General features: G+C 38.6%; 1 protein-coding gene across 5 annotated transcripts in view; it reads right to left on the reverse strand.

Moving 5' to 3' along the window:
• Window positions 1–19709, reverse strand: part of LOC134212878 (protein phosphatase 1L) — a 143409-nt gene that overhangs the window by 25697 nt on the left and 98003 nt on the right. Inside the window, exons 1-2 of one of the 5 annotated variants that reach the window (XM_062691143.1) lie at window positions 15845–16002; window positions 12218–12901 (exon numbers count right to left, since the gene is read on the reverse strand). In XM_062691143.1, coding sequence (XP_062547127.1) covers window positions 12218–12603 — 386 coding nt within the window. In that variant the 5' untranslated portion in view covers window positions 12604–12901; window positions 15845–16002. Of the gene's footprint in view, window positions 1–12217; window positions 12902–15588; window positions 16003–19709 lie in introns of those variants that run through there. The other 4 variants (XM_062691145.1, XM_062691142.1, XM_062691141.1 and 1 more) reach the window with 4 other exon arrangements.

Consider the following 19709-nt stretch of genomic DNA (forward strand, 5'->3'; position numbering starts at 1 on the left):
TACAATTAAGTGGTGGAATTAAATGGGACTGTACAAACTCGTCTTATGAAGTAATTGACGCTCAACTATGTATAAACAGTGAACGCATGGTTGTTTGTTTACTTTGGCGGATTGAACGGGAATGTTTAAAACACCGCAATTCGCCAAAATTCAGTTAAAAGAAAGAATTTCGCTACAACGTTTCATAACAACTCGGAAACGAATAATTAAAATTGAATGGCAATGAAAATATTCGCTCATCAATGTAGTACATATACACATTTTTTTGGTTAATTTTCTGTGTAACGCTGTTTTGCCCGATGGGGGCATTTTACACCATTATACTGCAAAACGTTTTCAAAGTTAGAATTGTGTAGAAATCATTTTTCAATCATTAAATTGTTTTAGGTCCCTATTAATAGATGTAATATGTAACTTTTCTAAATAACCGTTTGAAAAATTGGCTCATTGTTATTTAAGACGTAAATAAACAAACAAAGAAAACACGAAAGCAAAATTGTGCGAATAATTAGCATAGACTTTATAATTGAGCGCTTTTGTGAGCCTCGTAGAAAAATAGATGATCGGTTTAGGTTAATTTTGTTTCTATCTTTACTTCTATACCTTTTCACTATGGGAAATCTCCATACAAACAAACGGTCAAAAATATTTCACTCATTTCCTTGCGATTTTCATATTATTGTTTTGTTTGTAAACATGTTGTATAGAAATCGTTTTCGATGATTTGCGACTAGCCTTTGAAAATCGCGTAACCTTTCGATAATTTCTTAGAAATTCATATTTTCTCAAACCAGGTTTGTCTAGAACCGCAATTTCAAATAATATATCTTAAAGATAACGCAAACCAGGGGTACGACTAATTGGAACTAGTGAGAAGAAGGTAAAGTGAGAGGGTAAGAATGGTGTAGAGTGGTTCTTTGTTTTTTTTTATTTTCAGAAAAGAGATGGGCTAGAAAAATAAAGAAAAATGAGTGAAAAGACATGTAAAATAACCTGGAAGTAAGGAAAGGAGAAATAATTAAACCATTTTTATCTGTTTAATACAAATTCACATATTTATATGTCATCCTCACTAACAAAATAATCTTCAACTTCGTCGACAGCTTCCATAAGTTCTTCCAATGCATTCAAATGTGCTCCTTGGCAATTAATTGCGATTAAAATATTCCAGAATCTCACAATTAGTTTGGGTTTGCGGAAGCTCGTCGACAAACATTACCAATAGTACTAGTACTTGCTCCACCCGATCTTGGTTGATTAACTCTATCTCCATACTTTTCATTCTTTACTTGTTTTTTCCTTTGAAAATGTTGTTCTTTATGTGGCAGCGTATTGTTTTGTCACATTTTGTTTCATTGTTTTATGTTTAATCGATATGAAATATACAGGAGGCAATAAAAAAATCCAATCCAAGCATGAAGTGCCCATAGCCGTAGCGTGGACTCCCATCGCCCTTGGCGAAACATTCATTGGTCATCCCTTTTATACTAAGGGAAAAATGTACAATATTTTACATTTGGACAACAATTTGAATTTCAGGACTTGCAGATTGCAGAAAATCCTCCTAAGAATGTATGAAATTTCGTTGTATTTTTCGACATCTCGCCAAATATTCTGGAAACTCAGCAAAGCCATGCTGGTGGATTTGAGAAGAGTGGCTGTGGTCAAAATCATAAAATTTGATCATAATGCACTTTATAAATAATTCGTCAATTATTTCTACAAGCTCTATGTTATCTATGTTCGTGTATGGTCAAAGCAGAATGAATTGCTAAATATCCATAAAATTTCGAGCAAACTATTGAATTTTCAAAAGAATTTAATTAAGATAGAATAAACTTACGTAAATCTAAAGGAAAATGTTTTTTTTTGTGAACTCACGTACTATTTTTTAGACCTAGTTGGGTTAATACAATCCAACTCTGAGGGGGGATGGTCAATGGCAAGAGTCGCTATCGAACCTTGTTGGATCACTAGAAGCTATATGGCCAAAATCACCATCGGACCTATTCGGATCAACAAAAATCCGGTTGGTGAATTGAAGGAATATTACTGGACTTAGTCACGTCCAAAAAAATCTACTTCGACGTAAATAAACCATTGATAAGAATGACTATAACCCTATTTGTCACTCGTCGGATTAGTTTATGGCCCAAATCGCCATCGGACCTACCCCAACAAATATTGGAAGCTGGTAAAGCGCTTAAATATTTAGTCAAAAACATACTTATTTAGCCAAAAAAACTAGCATATTCAGCTTAGATTGTTGGTTGAGGCTAAGATCAAGTAAAATTCAACTCTGGAGTAGGGGAGACCGGGGCTGATTGGCCGAAGGGGCCGGCTGACCGAATGGCTTTTGTGAAAACGTTTTGAGGCACATTTAAAGCTCATTATAATGATTTGGGTGGGGTATTAGATCGCCCATGTACGGATGCAATTTCAAATATTTTAGTATTTCCGTTTGCTCAGGATCACGTTTTTTGCTATTTTGGTGCTAGTGAGTAAATTTATGTGAGGGTAATGTCATATTTCTAACACGAATCAATATTCATCAGATTTCTAAAAACGTGATACGCTGGAGAGGGTATGAAAAATCCTACAGAACGGTAAAAATGTTTCTAGGGTAGCCTCACTTTCGTGTTTGTAAATTGTGATTGTTCTCGAAAACATCTCGTGGGGTAGGTTGGTTGACTTTTGTGGGCCGAGTTGAAAATTTAGTAAATACCAACCGACATAATTTTTACCGATTCTCCAATAAAAGCAGCATTGAAAAAATAGAAAATGCTCGAGAAAATATATCAAATATAAGTATACTTTGGCAGAGAAAATGAAAGTAGCGATATTTGTAAAAAGATCACTGAACATGTTTAACCCTTATGCGGCCGACGGGGTACCCGTGTTCCTTTTTCAAATTCAAGTGGTGATATTTCAATGAATTTTTATAGCTGAAAGCTGAAACTCGGTGACATCTAAGAACTCCATAAAATGTAGCATCTGTGAGAAAATCACGTTGATACAGTGAGGAGGGACGTGGGGAGGGGCATCTGATTTTTTTTACCACGTGGATGGCCGACAGGGTACCCGTGTTCCACTAAATTGGTATTTTCATAACTTTAACAATTTTCAACCGATTTAGATAATTTTGACAGTTTTGGAAACAGAAACTCATATACTTTTTGTCCATTGTCAAGGTTTACAGCTCTTGTCCATGGTTATACAAGAAATCTTTGAAGTAAGGCTTAATAATCTACACACGTAACCGAAGGACTATCAACCAGTTTCAAATATATTACATGCTCATTGCGCTTCTTAGAATAGTCGGTGTTCACAGTATATATTCTGGGTTTCCAAAAACCCCTGGAGTAAGGCCTAAGTCATCCAAAAAATCCCTGGAATAAGATCTTATGGTCTGCTAACGTAACCAAAGGTCTACCGTGTAAATTCAAAAACGGTACATGCTCTTTATGGTGCTTAGCATATAATGCTTTCACAGTATATATTCCGGGTCATCCAATGACCTTTTCTTAAAACATGTTTGCATTCCAAGTAGTTCTTGTTGCTGTCATTGATTCCAGGTAGTCTACGAACTCCATACAGTCAAGGTCTTCGGATCAATCTCCGTGATGGAGGCAGTTATCGGAGAATAAACAAGTTGCATGACCCCTTCTTGGTATATGTTTGTATTCCAAGTAGTTCCTGTTGTTGTCATGAGTTCCAGGTAGTCTACGAACTTCACACAGTCAAGGTCTTCGAATCAATCTCGGTAATGGGGGCAGTTATCGAAGAATAAACAAGTTGTGTGACCCCTTCTTGGCATATGTTTGTTTTTCATGCAGTTCTTGTTGTTGTCGTGAGTTCCAGGTAGTCTACGAACTCTATACAGTCAAGGTCTTCGGAGCAATCTCCGTAATGGAGGCGTTTTTCGAAAAATAAACAGGTTGCGTGACCCCTTCTTCGTATATGTTTGTATTTCATGTAGTTCTTGTTGTTGTCCTGAGTTCCAGATAGTCTACAAACTCCATACAGTCAAGATGTTCGGATCAATCTCCGTAATGGAGGCAGTTATCGAGGAATAAACAAGTTGCGTGACCCCTTGTTGGTATATGTGTGTATTCCAAGAAGTTCTTGTTGTTGTCGAAGACTCCAGGTAGTCTACGAACTCCTTAGAGTCAAGGTCTGGGGATCGACCTCGGTAACGGAGGCAGCGTTTGAAGAATAAACAAGTTTTATGACCCCTTCTTGATATATGTTTGTATTCCAAATAGTTCTTGTTGTTGTCGTTGGCTCCAGGTAGTCTACGAACTCCATTGATTCAAGGTCGGTGGATCAACCTCTGTAATGGAGGCAGTTATTGAAGAATAAACAAGTTGTGTGACCCCTTCTTGGTATGTGTTTGTATTTCATGTAGTTCTTGTTGTTGTCGTGAGTTCCAGGTAGTCTACGAACTCCATACCGTCAATATCTTCGGATCTATCTCCGTAATGGAGGCAGTTATCGAAGAATAAACAAGTAGCGTGACCCCTTCTTGGTATATGTGTGTATTCCAAGTAGTTCTTGTTGTTGTCGAGGACTCCAGGTAGTCTACGAACTCCATAGAGTCAAGGTATGGGGTTCGACCTTGGTAACGGAGGCAGTTATTGAAGAATAAACAAGTTGTGTGACGCCTTCATGGTATTTGTTTGTATTCCAAGTAGTTCTTGTTGTCATTGGTTCCAGGTAGTCTACGATCTCCATAGAGTCAAGGTCTGTGGATCAATCTTCGTAATGGAGGCAGTTATTGAAGAATAAACAAGTTGTGTGACCCCTTCTTGGTATATGTTTGTATTCCATGTAGTTCTTGTCGTGAGTTCCAGGTAGTCTACGAACTCCATACAGTCAAGATCTTCGGATCAATCTCCATAATGGAGGCAGTTATCGAAGAATAAACAAGTAGCGTGACCCTTTCTTGGTATATGTTTGTATTCCAAGTAGTTCTTGTTGTTGTCGTGGGCTACAGGTAGTCTACGAACTCCATAGAGTCAAGGTCGGTGGATCAACCTCCGTAACGGATGCAGTTATTGAAGAACAACTGGGAGGGACGGAAGGTAGTGGTTTTCCTCCAATACCTTTTCCGAACTTAATCTATCACATGTTGTGCATATGCATAATCGAGTTAATTTCCACTCCGGGTGGCTCAATACCCGGAACATAGGCAATTAACTTTGAATGTACTGAACTCGAAAGGCGATCTCTCTTCGCTTATGTGGTCGGGTTGGGATCTGACGACCAACTGGCACAATCTCACACAACCCTACTTCATCGAGCGCCGTTGGTGATGAAGCAAGTGTGTAGGAGCCAGATAATACTAAATACTCATCCTACTTGGTTGGCATTGTAAAAAACATATATGAGAGAGTTAGTTCTGAGAATGTATTGCGAGAGTTCGGCTACATGCGCTCGGTGTTGAACTAAATCTAGAATTAAAAAAAGAACACATAAACAAAGAATAAAAAAAATCGGCTACCTGTCTGGTGCTGTAAATTTGGTTTCATCAGTACCCGCTAAGCTGCGGAGGACGACGGAGGTCCTTCGTAGCTTAGTAGGGAAAACACCTGTCTAGCTTACTGGTTTCGTGGGATCAAACCCCACCGAAGTTCTGTAGATAAATCTCCGTAATGAAGGCAGTGATCGAAAAATAAACAAGTTTTGTGAGTAGTTCTTGTTGTTGTCTTGAGCTCCAGGTAGTCTATGAACTAGAGTCAAGGTCGATGGATCAACCTCCTTAATGGAGGCAGTTATTTGAAAATAAACAAGTTGTGAGACCCCTTCTTGGTATATGTTTGTATTTTAAGTAATTATTTTCATTGTAGTGGGCTCCGTAATGAAGGCAAGGCAAAATACGTGAATGGAATCCGTATTTTTTTGTCGAAGAGACTTACAAACTTATTAACAGGTACTCATAAATGATTCATAATAAGCTACAGGCAGTGAAAGTTATTTCATGAAAATCTTTGTTTGCGGCAAATTGGGTCGAAAACGTGATAAAATCGGGTTAGGCAAAATTAGGGGTAGACAAAATCTGGGAGTAACAAAATCGAGTCAACCTCATCTGAGTGAATGTACGCATTCCTAGTACAGTAGCCGTTCGATAACTGCAAAATGTTTACTTTTCAGTTATCGAATGCCGTTCGGTAACTGCAACGCACTCTAGACGTCAAACGGTTGTCAATCGACGTCAAATGCAATAAAAGTGCATCCAAATGTGCAGCGCAATGCAGCTGTCATTGAGTCTGACATCGGTTTGAAGTTTAGCGGTCCGATAACTGTAAAACTGTTGCAACTATCGAATTGCAGTTAAATGACTTGCAGTTATCGAACGTCTGCTGTAGTTTTTGTTTTTGCCATGGTACTAGGTAGTCTATGAACTCCATATAGGAATGATCTGTAGATCAACCCATGAACGGAAGGCTATTGGTATATGTTTGCATTTCAAGTAGTTCAAGTTGTTGTCATTAGCTCTGGGCAGTTATTGAAGAATAAACAAGAAGTGAAACCTCATCTTGATATAATAGCATTCCAAGTAGTTATTGTTGTCTTGTTGTTGTTGGTTCCAGGTTTCATATCACTAATATGAAGTTGTCTATGCTTTGGAATAAATTAAAAAAATTGGAACGATACAACTTCACGCCGAGAACGTGAGGGAAAAAAACGGGCTAATATCGCAAAGATCATGTACCATATTAAAATTAGATTAAGGACACTCCTCACGGAATCCAACTTTCAAAGTGCTCGCGTTTTCGGGGGCACACCAATCAATACGGAGGCGGCGCACAACTGTAATTTTTGTTGATTTAGCTTTGCTGCGTCGCAGCATGCGTGAAATAATAAAAATGACAGTTGTGCGTTGCTTCCGTATCGAGTGTATAATAAAAATGACAGTTGTGCGTTGCTTCCGTATCGAGTGTATCGAGAAGTCTTACTCCATAAATTTCTAGGATGACCATTAGCATATACCATGAACGCATTTTATTCATGGGCCCCAAAGGCATGTACCAAATTTAAAACAGGCTGATATATCTCTGGTGTAGATCCTAATGCCTTACTTCAGGGTTTTCTTGGATGACCATGAACATTTAAAATGGGTGCATTCTATTCTACGTACAATAAAAGGCATGTATAACTATTCAACTAGGCCGAAAGAACTCTGGTTACGTGTGAAGTTTTAAGGATTGTTCAAGTGTCTCTTGGATACCCATGAACATATGCAATGAAAGCGGTATATTCTATGTACCATAAAGGGCATATGCCACTTTTGAAACAATCCGAAAGGTATCTGGTTACGTGTGAAGATACTGAGGCCTATTCTAGCATTTTCTTGGAAGACCATAAACATATGCAATGGACGTATTCTATTCTACGTACCACAAAGGGCATGTACCACTTTTGAAACAAGCAAAAAGATCTCTGAGTACCATTGCAGGTTTAAATTCCTATTCCAGGCTTTTCTTGGATGACCATGAATCTATGGAATGGATGCAATCTATTGTATGTACCTCAAAAGGCATGTAACACTTTTGAAAAAATCTGATAGATCTTTGGTTACGCGTGTAGACTTGAAGGCCTTTTCCAGGGTTTTCTTGGATGACCATGAACATATGCAATGAAGGCGCCAGAGGACTTATCCGAGAGATTTCTTCGATAGCGCAGAACATATGTAGTGATCACATCTGATTTCAAGATGCGCAAAGGGCATGTACCACTTTTGAGACAAGTCCATAGACCCATGGTTACGAGTGTAGACCTTAAGGCCTTACTCCAGAGATTTCTTGGATGACTCGGAACATATACTTTGAACGCATTCTATGCTAAGTACCACAAAGAGCATGTACCGTATTTGAATTTGCATAATAGGCCTTTGGTTACGCGAGTAGATCTTTAGGCTTTACTCCAGAGATTTCTCGGATGACTAAGACCTCATTTTAGGGATTTTTGCATTACCCGAAGCATATACTGTGAACACCTTCAATTCTAAGAAGCGCAAAGAGCTTGTAGCATATTTGAAACTGACTGAATGGCCTTTGGTTACGCGTGTAGACTCTTAAGCCTTACTTCAAAGATTTCTTGTATAACTATGGACATTAGCTGTAAACCTTGACAATGGGCAAAAAGTATATGAGTTTCTGTTTCCAAAACTGTCAAAATTATCCAAATCGGTTGAAAATTGTTGAAGTTATGAGAATATCAATTTATGGGAACACGGGTACCCTGTCGGCCATCCACGTGTGTTTTTTTGTTGGCCGCATAAGGGTTAAAAAGACCAAAAAGTAAAGAGTTAAGATTTTTTTACGTGCCTAAAAATTAAAAAACTATTAACACTACATTTTTTCCACTTCTAAACATTGCCCACTGATTTATTTGATGTGTTTCAATTATTTTCAAAAACTCGGCCAACCTACCCCAGCCTTGTCACAAATGTGCTCAAGACTTGTATATTTATGACAGTGAAAACCGTTTTTTGTAACCAGAATTAGTACAGACATTCCGAAAGCAAAACTTGGTCAACCATCCCCGGTCTCCCCTATCCCAATGGTTTAAAAACACCGTTGACCTAGTTAGTTCAATGAAATTCGGCTAAGAAGTGGGTTCCGATCGATGATCGGAATCACTATTTGACCATGTCGCATCAAGGAAAACCCAACTCTTGAGTGGGCTGGTTGGTGACCGAAATCGATATCGAATCTATTCGGATTAAGAAAAATCCTATTATGAAGTGAGTCTGACGGTAAATTGGTTGCAATACTGGGCCCTGTAAATTGTTGAGTCAATAAAATTGAACTCTAATATGAGTTGCTCGATAATCGGAGTCGCTATCAAAAGCAGCAGAACTAAGATAAAATGCAACTTTGTACCAATATCTGGTAATTTTTTGGACTAATCCGTAATGAACACTGAGGACTTTAAGGACATCCCAACAAACAATTTCAGGGCTGGTAGCGATGAATGCCGTTAAAAATAGTGACTTTAGTGACCAACGATGAAGGAAAAGTAACCAAATAGTGACTTTCTATTGCAGAAAAAGTGACCAAATAGTGACTTTTGAATGAAGTTTTGAATCGGGTATAGAGCTACAAGTGGATTGCAAAGTAGTAGTTTTTTAAACCTCATATAAAATGCTATCACATATCAAGAAAAATCAAAAACAGCAAAAGCATGAGGATTACTGCTACTGGCTACGCCCATCTTCATCGTAAGGAGGAAGAGGATGGAAGCAAGAGGCCAGTAACCTCATAAGTACCACTGAGTTGGAAGTTTCTGTAGACGGTGAACTATTTGTACTCGCAAAGCGTATAAATCTGTGGTAGGACCATTTGTTTAAAAAATACAAAATAATCAAAATAATGAAGAAATTTCAAAAATACGATTTTATCTATTACTAAACTTCATGGTCTGGGCTTCATGGCCGTGCGGTTAGCGACGTCAATCGTCTAGACGCATGTGCTATGGAGTGTGGGTTCAATTCCCGTTCCGATAAGGAGGAAACTTTTCATGTCAGTTGGCTAATGCTAGGTGTTAAGTGTTCAGTTTGTATGTACGACCTCTGGTCGAAGACGGTGTTCCTGTCTTTGTTTTATAAACTATGGTTTAATAATAAATTTAAATGATTTTTTTTTAGATTTTGATCTCGACGTGACATTCTGAATTTTTTTTTGAAAATTCAATAAAACGATAATCTTTTATTAGAAATTAATTTCTAAATGGTAGACTTTAGTGGGTGGACAAATAATTTTAAATTAAAAAAATCTTTAAAATCTAATTATTTTTTTGTTTTATTTCAGATTTTGATTTTAGATTGGTCGGATTCAATTCATTCATCTTCACACTAGTTTTTTGATTATCTATTCTCAATTTTTAATAAAATTAATATGATATTTCTGAAAATAAAAATCAATCATAAAGTTTCGAATTTAGTGTCCTGTGCTACCAGATTAATATTTGATTTGGATGATAATAATTGGTACAACAAAATTTTATTCTGAATTTTTTTACAATAGGGGATTCCGAAAAAATAGTGACTTTAGTGACCATTTTCAGAAAAATAGTGACTTTAGTGACTTTTGGATGCAAATAGTGACTTTTTAGTGACTAGCCTCAAAATAGTGACCAAGTCACTAAAAAGTGACTCGCTACCAGGCCTGCAATTTAAGCTGAATGTTATTAAAGCAAAATGGTTGTTCATATTTTGATTAACCAACAGGTCATTGGGTTGAAACCCCTGAAGGAATGTACTGAGTTGTTTAAGTCCAATAAATGGAGAGAAAATTGTTCTCACTACTGCATTACATTACGGTTCTGGAGGTCCCTGGGTGATAGTGCCAAATTGGAACTAATTCGACCACGCAGTGCAGGTATTACACTTCAGTATAATCAAATATACAATTTTTGTTCACCCTTGCTAAAAAAATAAAAAATAAAAATTTGAATATTATGCGTTGGAATCTTTTTATCAACCGCTTCCCTTGTGACCACTTCCGAAAGTCACCGAGAAACCAGAATAGATGTTTGCTCAACAATACTCCAAATATCTCTCTTATAGTTCTTTGGTCTTTAAAGTCGATTTTTTATTTTTTTTTGCCCCTTATTACATATTAGTACAATTGTTTATATTCTCATATGGTGATTTCGACGCCCCTCTAAAAGTTAGCGCGTTTTATGGGGGCCAACCCGGCCAACCGCATGCTATGGCGCTGAATATGCCATATAGTAATTGAATCATTTGTTGGAAAAACTGCATATCTAGACCAACATTTGAAAAGGGCGTAACAGCCAAAATTTATTCCTTCTGGTTTTTCGTCCACATATAGAGCAATATATGTAGACGAAGAATCAGAAAGAATAAATTTTGGCTGTTACGCCCTTTTCAAATGTTGGTCTAGATATATCCATTTTACAAAATTTCGAGAAAACAACAAAAAACTGTTTTTCAACAAATTGGCACCGAATCTTTTGATTTCTTCGATACAGATCAAAAGTTTTTGGCAAAACTCAACACCCTGGGGCACTTCCAGTGCGAAAACTGTATGCAGTACTCCATAATTGCTCTTCAAAGTGCGTGGACATATGTAGTTTCTCAAACAAACTAAAAAAATGCCATACATTCCTGAACAAATTTTTTTCGTGTTTTTTTGCCAGAATACGTATTTTTGGATTCAGAATATATAAAAATCTCATTTTGGCCAAAAATGTTACATGTGCAGTTTCTCAAACAAACGGTTCAATTGCTGTTCGTTATCCTAGGGGTTGCACCACGGATAGGACAATTCTGCATTTAAGAAGTTCCAGTGATGTGTGTAAGAACTTTTCCATCTATCATGCTAAGTAAATTTTATTCAATAGTTCAACTTACACTGCCATCAACTCATTCAATGCGTTTTCTATGTTTTCTTTAATTGCTAGAATTATTTATTTACTCTCTATTTTGAATTCAAGAATTATAGGTCTGCACGGGCGAGGTACGTTTTAGATAATTAAGTCCGCTTGATTGGAATCGTCTGTGAGTTTTGAGACTTTGAGTTTTCCCCAACACTGATTTATTATTAGGCGACTCGACATCTCTAGTCGCATTGTGCGTCTCAGTTGAATCGATCTGATTATGTTAACTGTTGTAAAAAAAGGACTACGTTTCAAGTTACCCGAGCCGGTTCCTAGCTTTATTATCAATTCATTGTTTGTCGAGCCATGATTCTATATTAATAGGCAGAGGCATTAGAAATTGAAATCCTCGATCCGTAATTCCAAATAAACTTGTATAGGTATCACTTGTTACTTAATTTGATTTCTTAAAGCTCGTAGTATTTTTAATATCAAACGATTGCACTTTTTCGGTGACACTTTCGCACCGGTCGGCTTCGAAGGGCAATCTTTTGCCATCGCTTAATGTTTAAAATGGAATTAAATACGATTAATGTTATGACTAAACACTATCTCATATTAGACGTTTGTTGAATAAGTGGAATAACGATACTTTAACCGCTTCTTTTATATCACGACGAGTGTTTATTTGTCTGGTTCAATTCGATGATAAAAATAACTAGCTTAGGCCACCAATAACTGACTCAAAGCGTAATTTCGAAATGTGTAAACCATTATCTACGTTGATCCTATCAAAACAAACGAAGTCAAAAATATTTATTCGCCAAGCACGTTGCAAGGCAAAAAAAATACAAATGTTTCCACTCACCTGTCCTCCATCCGTGGCCGGCGACCCTGCACCGCGTACACCGCACTGGTCCCGCGTTTGTCCTCCCAGCTGTGCTTCTCGGCAGCCGACGTCAGCAGGGCCAGTTTCCCCGAGCGGGTTCCCTTGGTGAGCCCAAAGCTGCTGCTGATCTTCCCGATGAATCCTCGGCTCCATACTTCGCTCGCTTGAAGATAGAGCACAAAGACGAAAATCAACAGACCGGCAATCAGAACCTCCGGCTTGAGCAGATAGACGCGCATCACTTTCCAGACGTAACCGACCGAACTGTTGAGCGGCGATACGCCGACTGCGAACTTGGACAGGAGCTTCATGTGCGATTTGAAGAATGTTTGATAGAGAATCTTATCTTCCAGCTCGTCTTCCATTCCCCGATATCGGCAACGGCGATACGGACCACAGCCGGCCGTGCCTCTGTTATCATGCACCACACCACACGACGCGCAGCTTACGCAGCGAGGTTTGCGTTCGCTGGGAGGTCGCCGTAGAAGAACTAAAGTTTTGGTCTTTGTTCAACGATTGCACTCGCACTAAAAATCCGTTTCAAGTTCTTTGAACTAGATCTACGATTTACGAATATTTTTTCACCGATGCGCGAACGGAACTTGCACTGACTGGTGGTTCAAGTGTTTTCCCCTATATTGATGATGAACCGCATGAGACGGGCTGGTTCAATAAAAGAAAGAAAAATCAACATTTGTGAAGACGTAATTCAACAAACATTCGCAGCAGAGGTTCCGAACCCTTTCAAACAAGTCATCAAAGCACTGCCGTTGATGGTTTATACAATTTTGCTAAAAAGTCGCTGTATTGTTCTTTTAATTTGAGGTGAAATGAAGTCTCTTCAAACAAATTTAAAATTTATTGCATTTTATATTAAAAAGATTACGTGAAGCTTTACTTGATTTCTAAAATATCCTAAACATTTCTATGCAGTAAAATATCTTCAAGAAAGATCTATTTGTAGAATCATATAGCCTTTTACCTATATTTTTTTTGTATTTCTATTCTTCTTTAACAGCCCTCAAACTCTTTCGTCTTTTGAATCCTTTTGAATCTCATTAAAGCTTTCCAAATTAAAAGCTAAGCCCGCTGTTATCACGTTTTTCTTCTTCCATTTCCAAAAGGGTCTTCTGTTAGCCTTGCTTACAAATGCGTCCATAGATGGCGAATCCGATACTCGGCCGGTCGAAAATGTTTTCGGGAGGGAAACATTCTCGAATCCCAAGGCATAGTGTTTTCATTGTATTTGGCACACAAGATACATATTCATGCAATTGGCGGGCATTAAAAAGCTTTCAATTAATAACTGTGGAAATGCTGATAGAACACTAAGTTGAAAAGCAGATAGTTCCAGTTGAAATGTAGAGCCATGGAAGAAGAAGAAGAAAAAGAAGAAGATGATGATATATTGCAGAAAGGTTCTGGGCCAATAAACTAAGTATTTGAGCTTTGTGTCACAGGCTCGTCTGCCTTTTCATTACCCTCAATGCCGCAGTGTCCCGGAACCCAGTACAGATTTACGGAATGCTCTTGGCACACCTTTCGCAATGAAAGAAAGCATTCCAAGCCAAGCTTTGATGTACATCTAAAGCTACTCAATACGTTGAGTGCCGTTTAACTATCTGTGAAAATACAAATATTCGCATATTTATATTTCCTCTCTAGACAAACATTAACACATTTCATTATAGCAAAAATTAACACTGAGAACGCTATCCCAGAGCCGAAGATTGCTACTCCCGCTTTTATGGAACCATCTTGAACAGTTGGACCTTCGACTATCCAAATTTGGCTCTCATATATTATAGGGAATGTCGTAGCTCTCCACAGGTTTCACCCAGTATTCTTTCATATTCATCACTGGTCCATATTGAAAATTTTGTGAAAGACTCAAGTGACCAACTAAATCTTCTGACTTCAATACCTTCAATGGTTTGAGTTTTTGCATATTCTTTCCCGCTTTTAACTGCACAAATTCAAGTAACGGTCGCAGATTTAGAATTTTTTGGAAGAGTGCTACGTATCGATTCTGTTATAGCAATGAACACTAACTTTTGCAGTTTTGTCAGCTTCTTCCGTGCAGTAGCCTTTTTTTACTGTGTTCTGATAAATCATATGTGAAAATGTATACATTATTTGAAGGATTTTGATTTGAAAAATGTATTGGAGGTAACCACTTTTCCTCCGATGGAGCTCGAACCCACGACCCTAGAGTGCCTTGATGTTTTGTCAACATAATAATCATTATTGTGAAAACAGGTAGAGCCAATACTTCAAACTTGACTTGCAAATTCTGGAATCGCCAATCATTCGAGCATCAACGCTGTTTCAGTCTGGTGTTGTCTGTACGACCTCTGGTCGAAGACGGTGTCCCTGTCTTTTAAGAACATGGGTCATGTATGACATCAAATTATATGCCTTGCTTTTTATTCGATGGGCTACGGATTTATTGCCACTTGGTTTGAGAACTGTGGCGTAGCCAGCCGGATGACACACAGCTATGCTTCTGGCTCCAGCATAAAATTCACGTTACTGTTTTGCTGTTGGCGTTATTTTCTGTTAAAATATTTTTACCAAATATTCAAATTTGTTTTGCACCGTACTAACCGTGTTGTGTTGAATGACGGTCTTATTACATTTTAATTGAAAATCGAACACATTTTTCACGGCACGGAATACGTGGTACGTAACGAAAATAGTAATAAATTCATTCAAATCGCTTAACAACAATTACTCCATCACAGAAAATTAGTCCTGAAATGATGTTTTTGTTTACTAATTTTGAATTGTCAGTGGGGCCCACCACGCGCTAACCCCAGAGATGCTAGCCACCATTTTTTCCCATTGGAGAGATAGGCGATGACAGTAGGGTGGGCGTAGTATATCCATTGAATCATAATCGACAAACATTGGAAGCTGATAGAGCGCTTATTCGACCAAAAACAGGCTTCTGCGGCCAAAACACTAGCTTATTTCGCTTAAATTGTTTGTTGGGCAGCTTCAAATTACATTATTGTCTGAGTCGTGCTTCAAGCGTTGGGAACCTTTGCGCGTAGCTGCTTCCGATCGTCGTCGTCCAACTCCCGCGATAAAGATCAGTGCGCTCTGCCGTGCGCAAGTTTCACGAAACATGAGCTAAATTTGCCTACTTTTTCGAAAATAGACTTGAATGAGGAAAAAAATTGTCACAGTAGGCACGAATACGACACATGTACGACAAGGGGATTGAATACAAAATCCATCCGCACAAATGGACGTGGGAGTGGAGCTCTTGGCGAAGAGTGAATGACGAGTGCAGCCGCAGCGGAATCAGTTTGGCCGCTTCTTTGTGATTACAACGCAAATATGACCGGCAAAGATGATGATGATGATGCGGTACAAATGAAGCTCTAATCCTTCCTGCTGCTTCTGTCGCTGGTTGCTTCCACAATCCGAATGCGGAAACACAAACCTCCCAGCTGTCACTCAATCGGTCTGCAAGTTTTACTTCTACGGTGGACAACGATGGCTTCGCCGCGTAAATCCCAACCCGTCACGCAAGGCTACGCGCTTTGATATTAGAAAATCTTCTACAAATCTACAAACCACCCGCACACGCGAACCGACCGTAAAAATAATATTCCTCCGACGAGCTACGCCACCATCAAACACCACACTAATTTTTCACACTACATTGCAGTCGCGCGAGCTCAAAAACTGTCGGTCGATGGCAAGCAAAACAGTTACGACGGGCTGACGACGAAGGGTGGAGTGAGCTGAGAATCTGTCAGCTGCGTCGTTACTCTGTTGTGGTTCCGTTCGCTGTTACCGTTCTGTCTCGGAATTCTTGCCTAACATACGATTAGGACCTATCACTTGAAGTATGCAAATGAAAGTGCATCCCACCAACAACAGGCAGAATATTTTTACCTATCGACTGCTACAGTGCTGATAGGTGCTGGTAAACGAATCGCAGAGATACTGATGTATTTGTTGGCCCAACTGGATGGGTCATTATCTTTTGTTACTCAAACAATTTGACATCAGCGGCAGTTCGCTCTCTCAAACTCTCGACACACGCTTAAAGTATGAATAATTTTCACACATGACGACGATGACACGAGAGAATAGCAATCTGTGTGAAAATTATGTGTAAGACATGCACAGTCGCTGTGTAATGTCTTTTATTATTTTAATATGTGTAAGAAACTTTGCTTCGAACTGTCAAGTCCATTTTGACTGGCATGATGGCGGTTGCGTCCGGCATGCACCGCAACGAAAATGACTTTTTCTGTGGATTTTCGTTATGTTTCGATACGATACAACTAAAATGTGCGACTATAAACATCGCACTTTAGTTTGGTCATATCGAAACAAATGGGGACTCTTCTGAAAAAGTATGAAAATGTTGCGATAATTTTCAATTTACATGAAAAAATATAATTGAGGTTAGGTCCGTTTTCCGACCGCTCTCTCACTGTGTGAAATGAACTCATCGGAAATCGTTCACCGTCAATTACACTAAAATGAGTAACATGGCAGTTACTCATAATATGTGTTGTTCCAGGTTAGGCCCGTTTTGTGTGAACGAAACACAAAATTGTGTGAATGACTTTAAGCGTGCATGTTTGGCGCACTCCGCTCGCTCTCTCATGATTTTGACAGTTGTCAAGAAAAAAAATCCAATAAGAATCCAGGGGTACATCTAAATTAATGGTTTCGATGCAAACTTAAAAATACCGCCAAATAAATTATATCGCCTAAATATCGAGTAATGGCGAGATGGACCTATAATGGGTTGAGACTGTCACAAAAGATTATTACGTTTAATAATTCCGAACAGTAAGTAAGTAATTCCGAACAGCATACTAACATATACATTGCTTTTTATCGAAATTGTCTCTAGCACATAAATCGGTTAGCATTTGTAGTATTGGAAATTACCGTCCCATATCAATATTATACTGCATCGTCAAGAATTTGGAACCTCTATTTTACGGAGCTCTGAACGATTCCAATTATTCTGTTTTCCTTTCCAATGGAAAACAGAATACAGTATACCCCCGCTGATCCGACAAATGTATGGCCGGACTATCGGGGTTTCTCTCGTTAATCCGACTGTCAAATCCATACAAATGAACCAAAACAAAATCACAGCACAAATTTGAAAACTGACAGCATAATGTGTTTAAATGGGTGTTGATACTTTTTAATCCTGAAAATTCCGAATTAGCGAGATCCGGACTAACGAGTCGTCGGACTAGCGAGGTCCGGATAAGCGGGGGGATACTGTAATTGGAATCGTTGCATTTACTGTGATTCAGCAACACTCCTCTAGATTACAGTACTTTTAGAACCTTGTGCAATGCCGAATCGTGCTCCTGTTCGTTCTCGCCGTGAACCAATACGCCATCGAAATAGTTGACGGATATATCGTAGTCAGCCAGGATCTGTTTCATGATCTTCTGGAACATCTCTGGCGCATTTTATATGGCGAATATCAAACGCTTAATATTAATAAACGTTTTATCTTCACTTCTCTTCTTCTTCTTCTCCTTCTTCTTCTATATACAGTATACCCCCGCTGATCCGACAAATGTATGGCCGGACTATCGGGGTTTCTCTCGTTAATCCGACTGTCAAATCCATACAAATGAACCAAAACAAAATCACAGCACAAATTTGAAAACTGACAGCATAATGTGTTTAAATGGGTGTTGATACTTTTTAATCCGGAAAATTCCGAATTAGCGAGATCCGGACTAACGAGTCGTCGGACTAGCGAGGTCCGGATAAGCGGGGGGATACTGTATAAAAATGAGTTCACATTTCCTTTGAAACAATATAACTCACAAACGGATAGACCGATTTGCAAGATTTCCTCACTAATCGATTCGTCTTGGGATCAGCTGTGTAGAAATGTAAAAATACTACGTTTTCATGAGTTCTGAAGAAATCCATTAAGCTCGAACTGAAATCGATTTAAAGGGCGACGCTGCAATCACTCAAACTATTGACAGTAAGGTCGAAAAAAAAATACGATCCGACCAAGATCGGGCAGATTCGACTAGTCTTTTTTTATAAAAATGAGTTCGAATTTCCTTTGAGGCTCACTGACAATTGTCTAAAGATCAAGAGTTTGTAAATTTGACGGGGAAAGCAAAAAATCATTGAAATACAATAATAGCATAATAGGGAAGATCCATTAATTACGTAACGCAAAAATTGGATTTTTTCAACCCCCCCCTCCCCCTATGTCACACTTTTTGTATGAAGCTTCTGAAAATTTCGTATGGATCGTCACACTTCACTCAACCCCCCCTCCCCCCTATAAGCGTTAGGGGCCGTACACATATTACGTAAGCACTTATGGGGGGAGGGGGGGTCGGTCAATATCTTACGGTCCATATAAATAAAAATTCATTTGTATTGAAAAAATCTTACATGGGGAGAGGGGGGGTCGAAAAACCCAGAAAAATTGCTTACGTAATAAGTGTACGACCCCTTACGTAATTTGTGGACGTTCCCATAGGGTAAGTTGTAAGAAAACCGAATGCGATTGCACGAGTATGGCAGCGTCGTAAAAAAACTCATCAACTGACATATTGCGGATCTTTTCAAAATTTACCATACCATAAAGCGCCAGTTATGAATTTCGCTAGTCCAGTCATAAAAGTCGCTATGTATCTTAAGACATAGCAGTTAATTATTGATATCATTCATTTGTTTGTATCATGTATCATACCTAAGCAGGACTTATCTAGTTCAATTTATTAAAATTCATCTTTCACGTAGAGTATGTTTAAATATTTTACTTGCCTCAGTTGTGGCGGGAAATTCCCAAAAGTTGGCATAAAATTAATTTCCCTCTGGATCGCTTTGTTCGCTGTGTGTTGAGCTATTGGGGAAACTTGCTTATCTATGGAAATATACAACTTGACTCCTTTCATCTTCGGAAACGGCCTTGTACTGCTTTCTTCAACTGAAGTCCTGGTGCTTTTGTACTCTCTTCGTCCATAAGATCCCGATTCTACAACATTATATGTTGTTCCCGTTTGCGGCTCTTTTGCACGTTCGCTGATTGAAACCGACACTTCAAGCCCGGGGGGAGTAAGCCTGTCATCCACGAACAAATCGAGCCTACCTAAGATGTATTATCTGGGCCACGCAGCTTGGAAAAGGCGGGCCACCCCGCTTGGCAAGTGTAACAGTGTTCGAATTGGAATCTTGTAGGATATTGGTTAATCTACACTACTGCTGACTAACAAAAAAAAAAATGAGGGATTACACGCTATGTTTAAAGGCAACTATTATGCAAAGTGAATGCACCTCGGATGTTAAGCCGTTAGATCATAGTTTTCGACCTCTAGTTTAAGGATCTGTGTCGATTAAAATATTTCATCGGTGAAAATTTGACTTTTTTACTATTTAAGCTAATATTTTTACCCTAAAAACCTTATTTGATTTTTTTAAATTGTTTTATGTTATATAA

This window comes from Armigeres subalbatus, chromosome 2 (genome assembly GCF_024139115.2).
Source record: "Armigeres subalbatus isolate Guangzhou_Male chromosome 2, GZ_Asu_2, whole genome shotgun sequence".
In the NCBI taxonomy this organism is placed as follows: Eukaryota; Metazoa; Arthropoda; class Insecta; order Diptera; family Culicidae; genus Armigeres; species Armigeres subalbatus.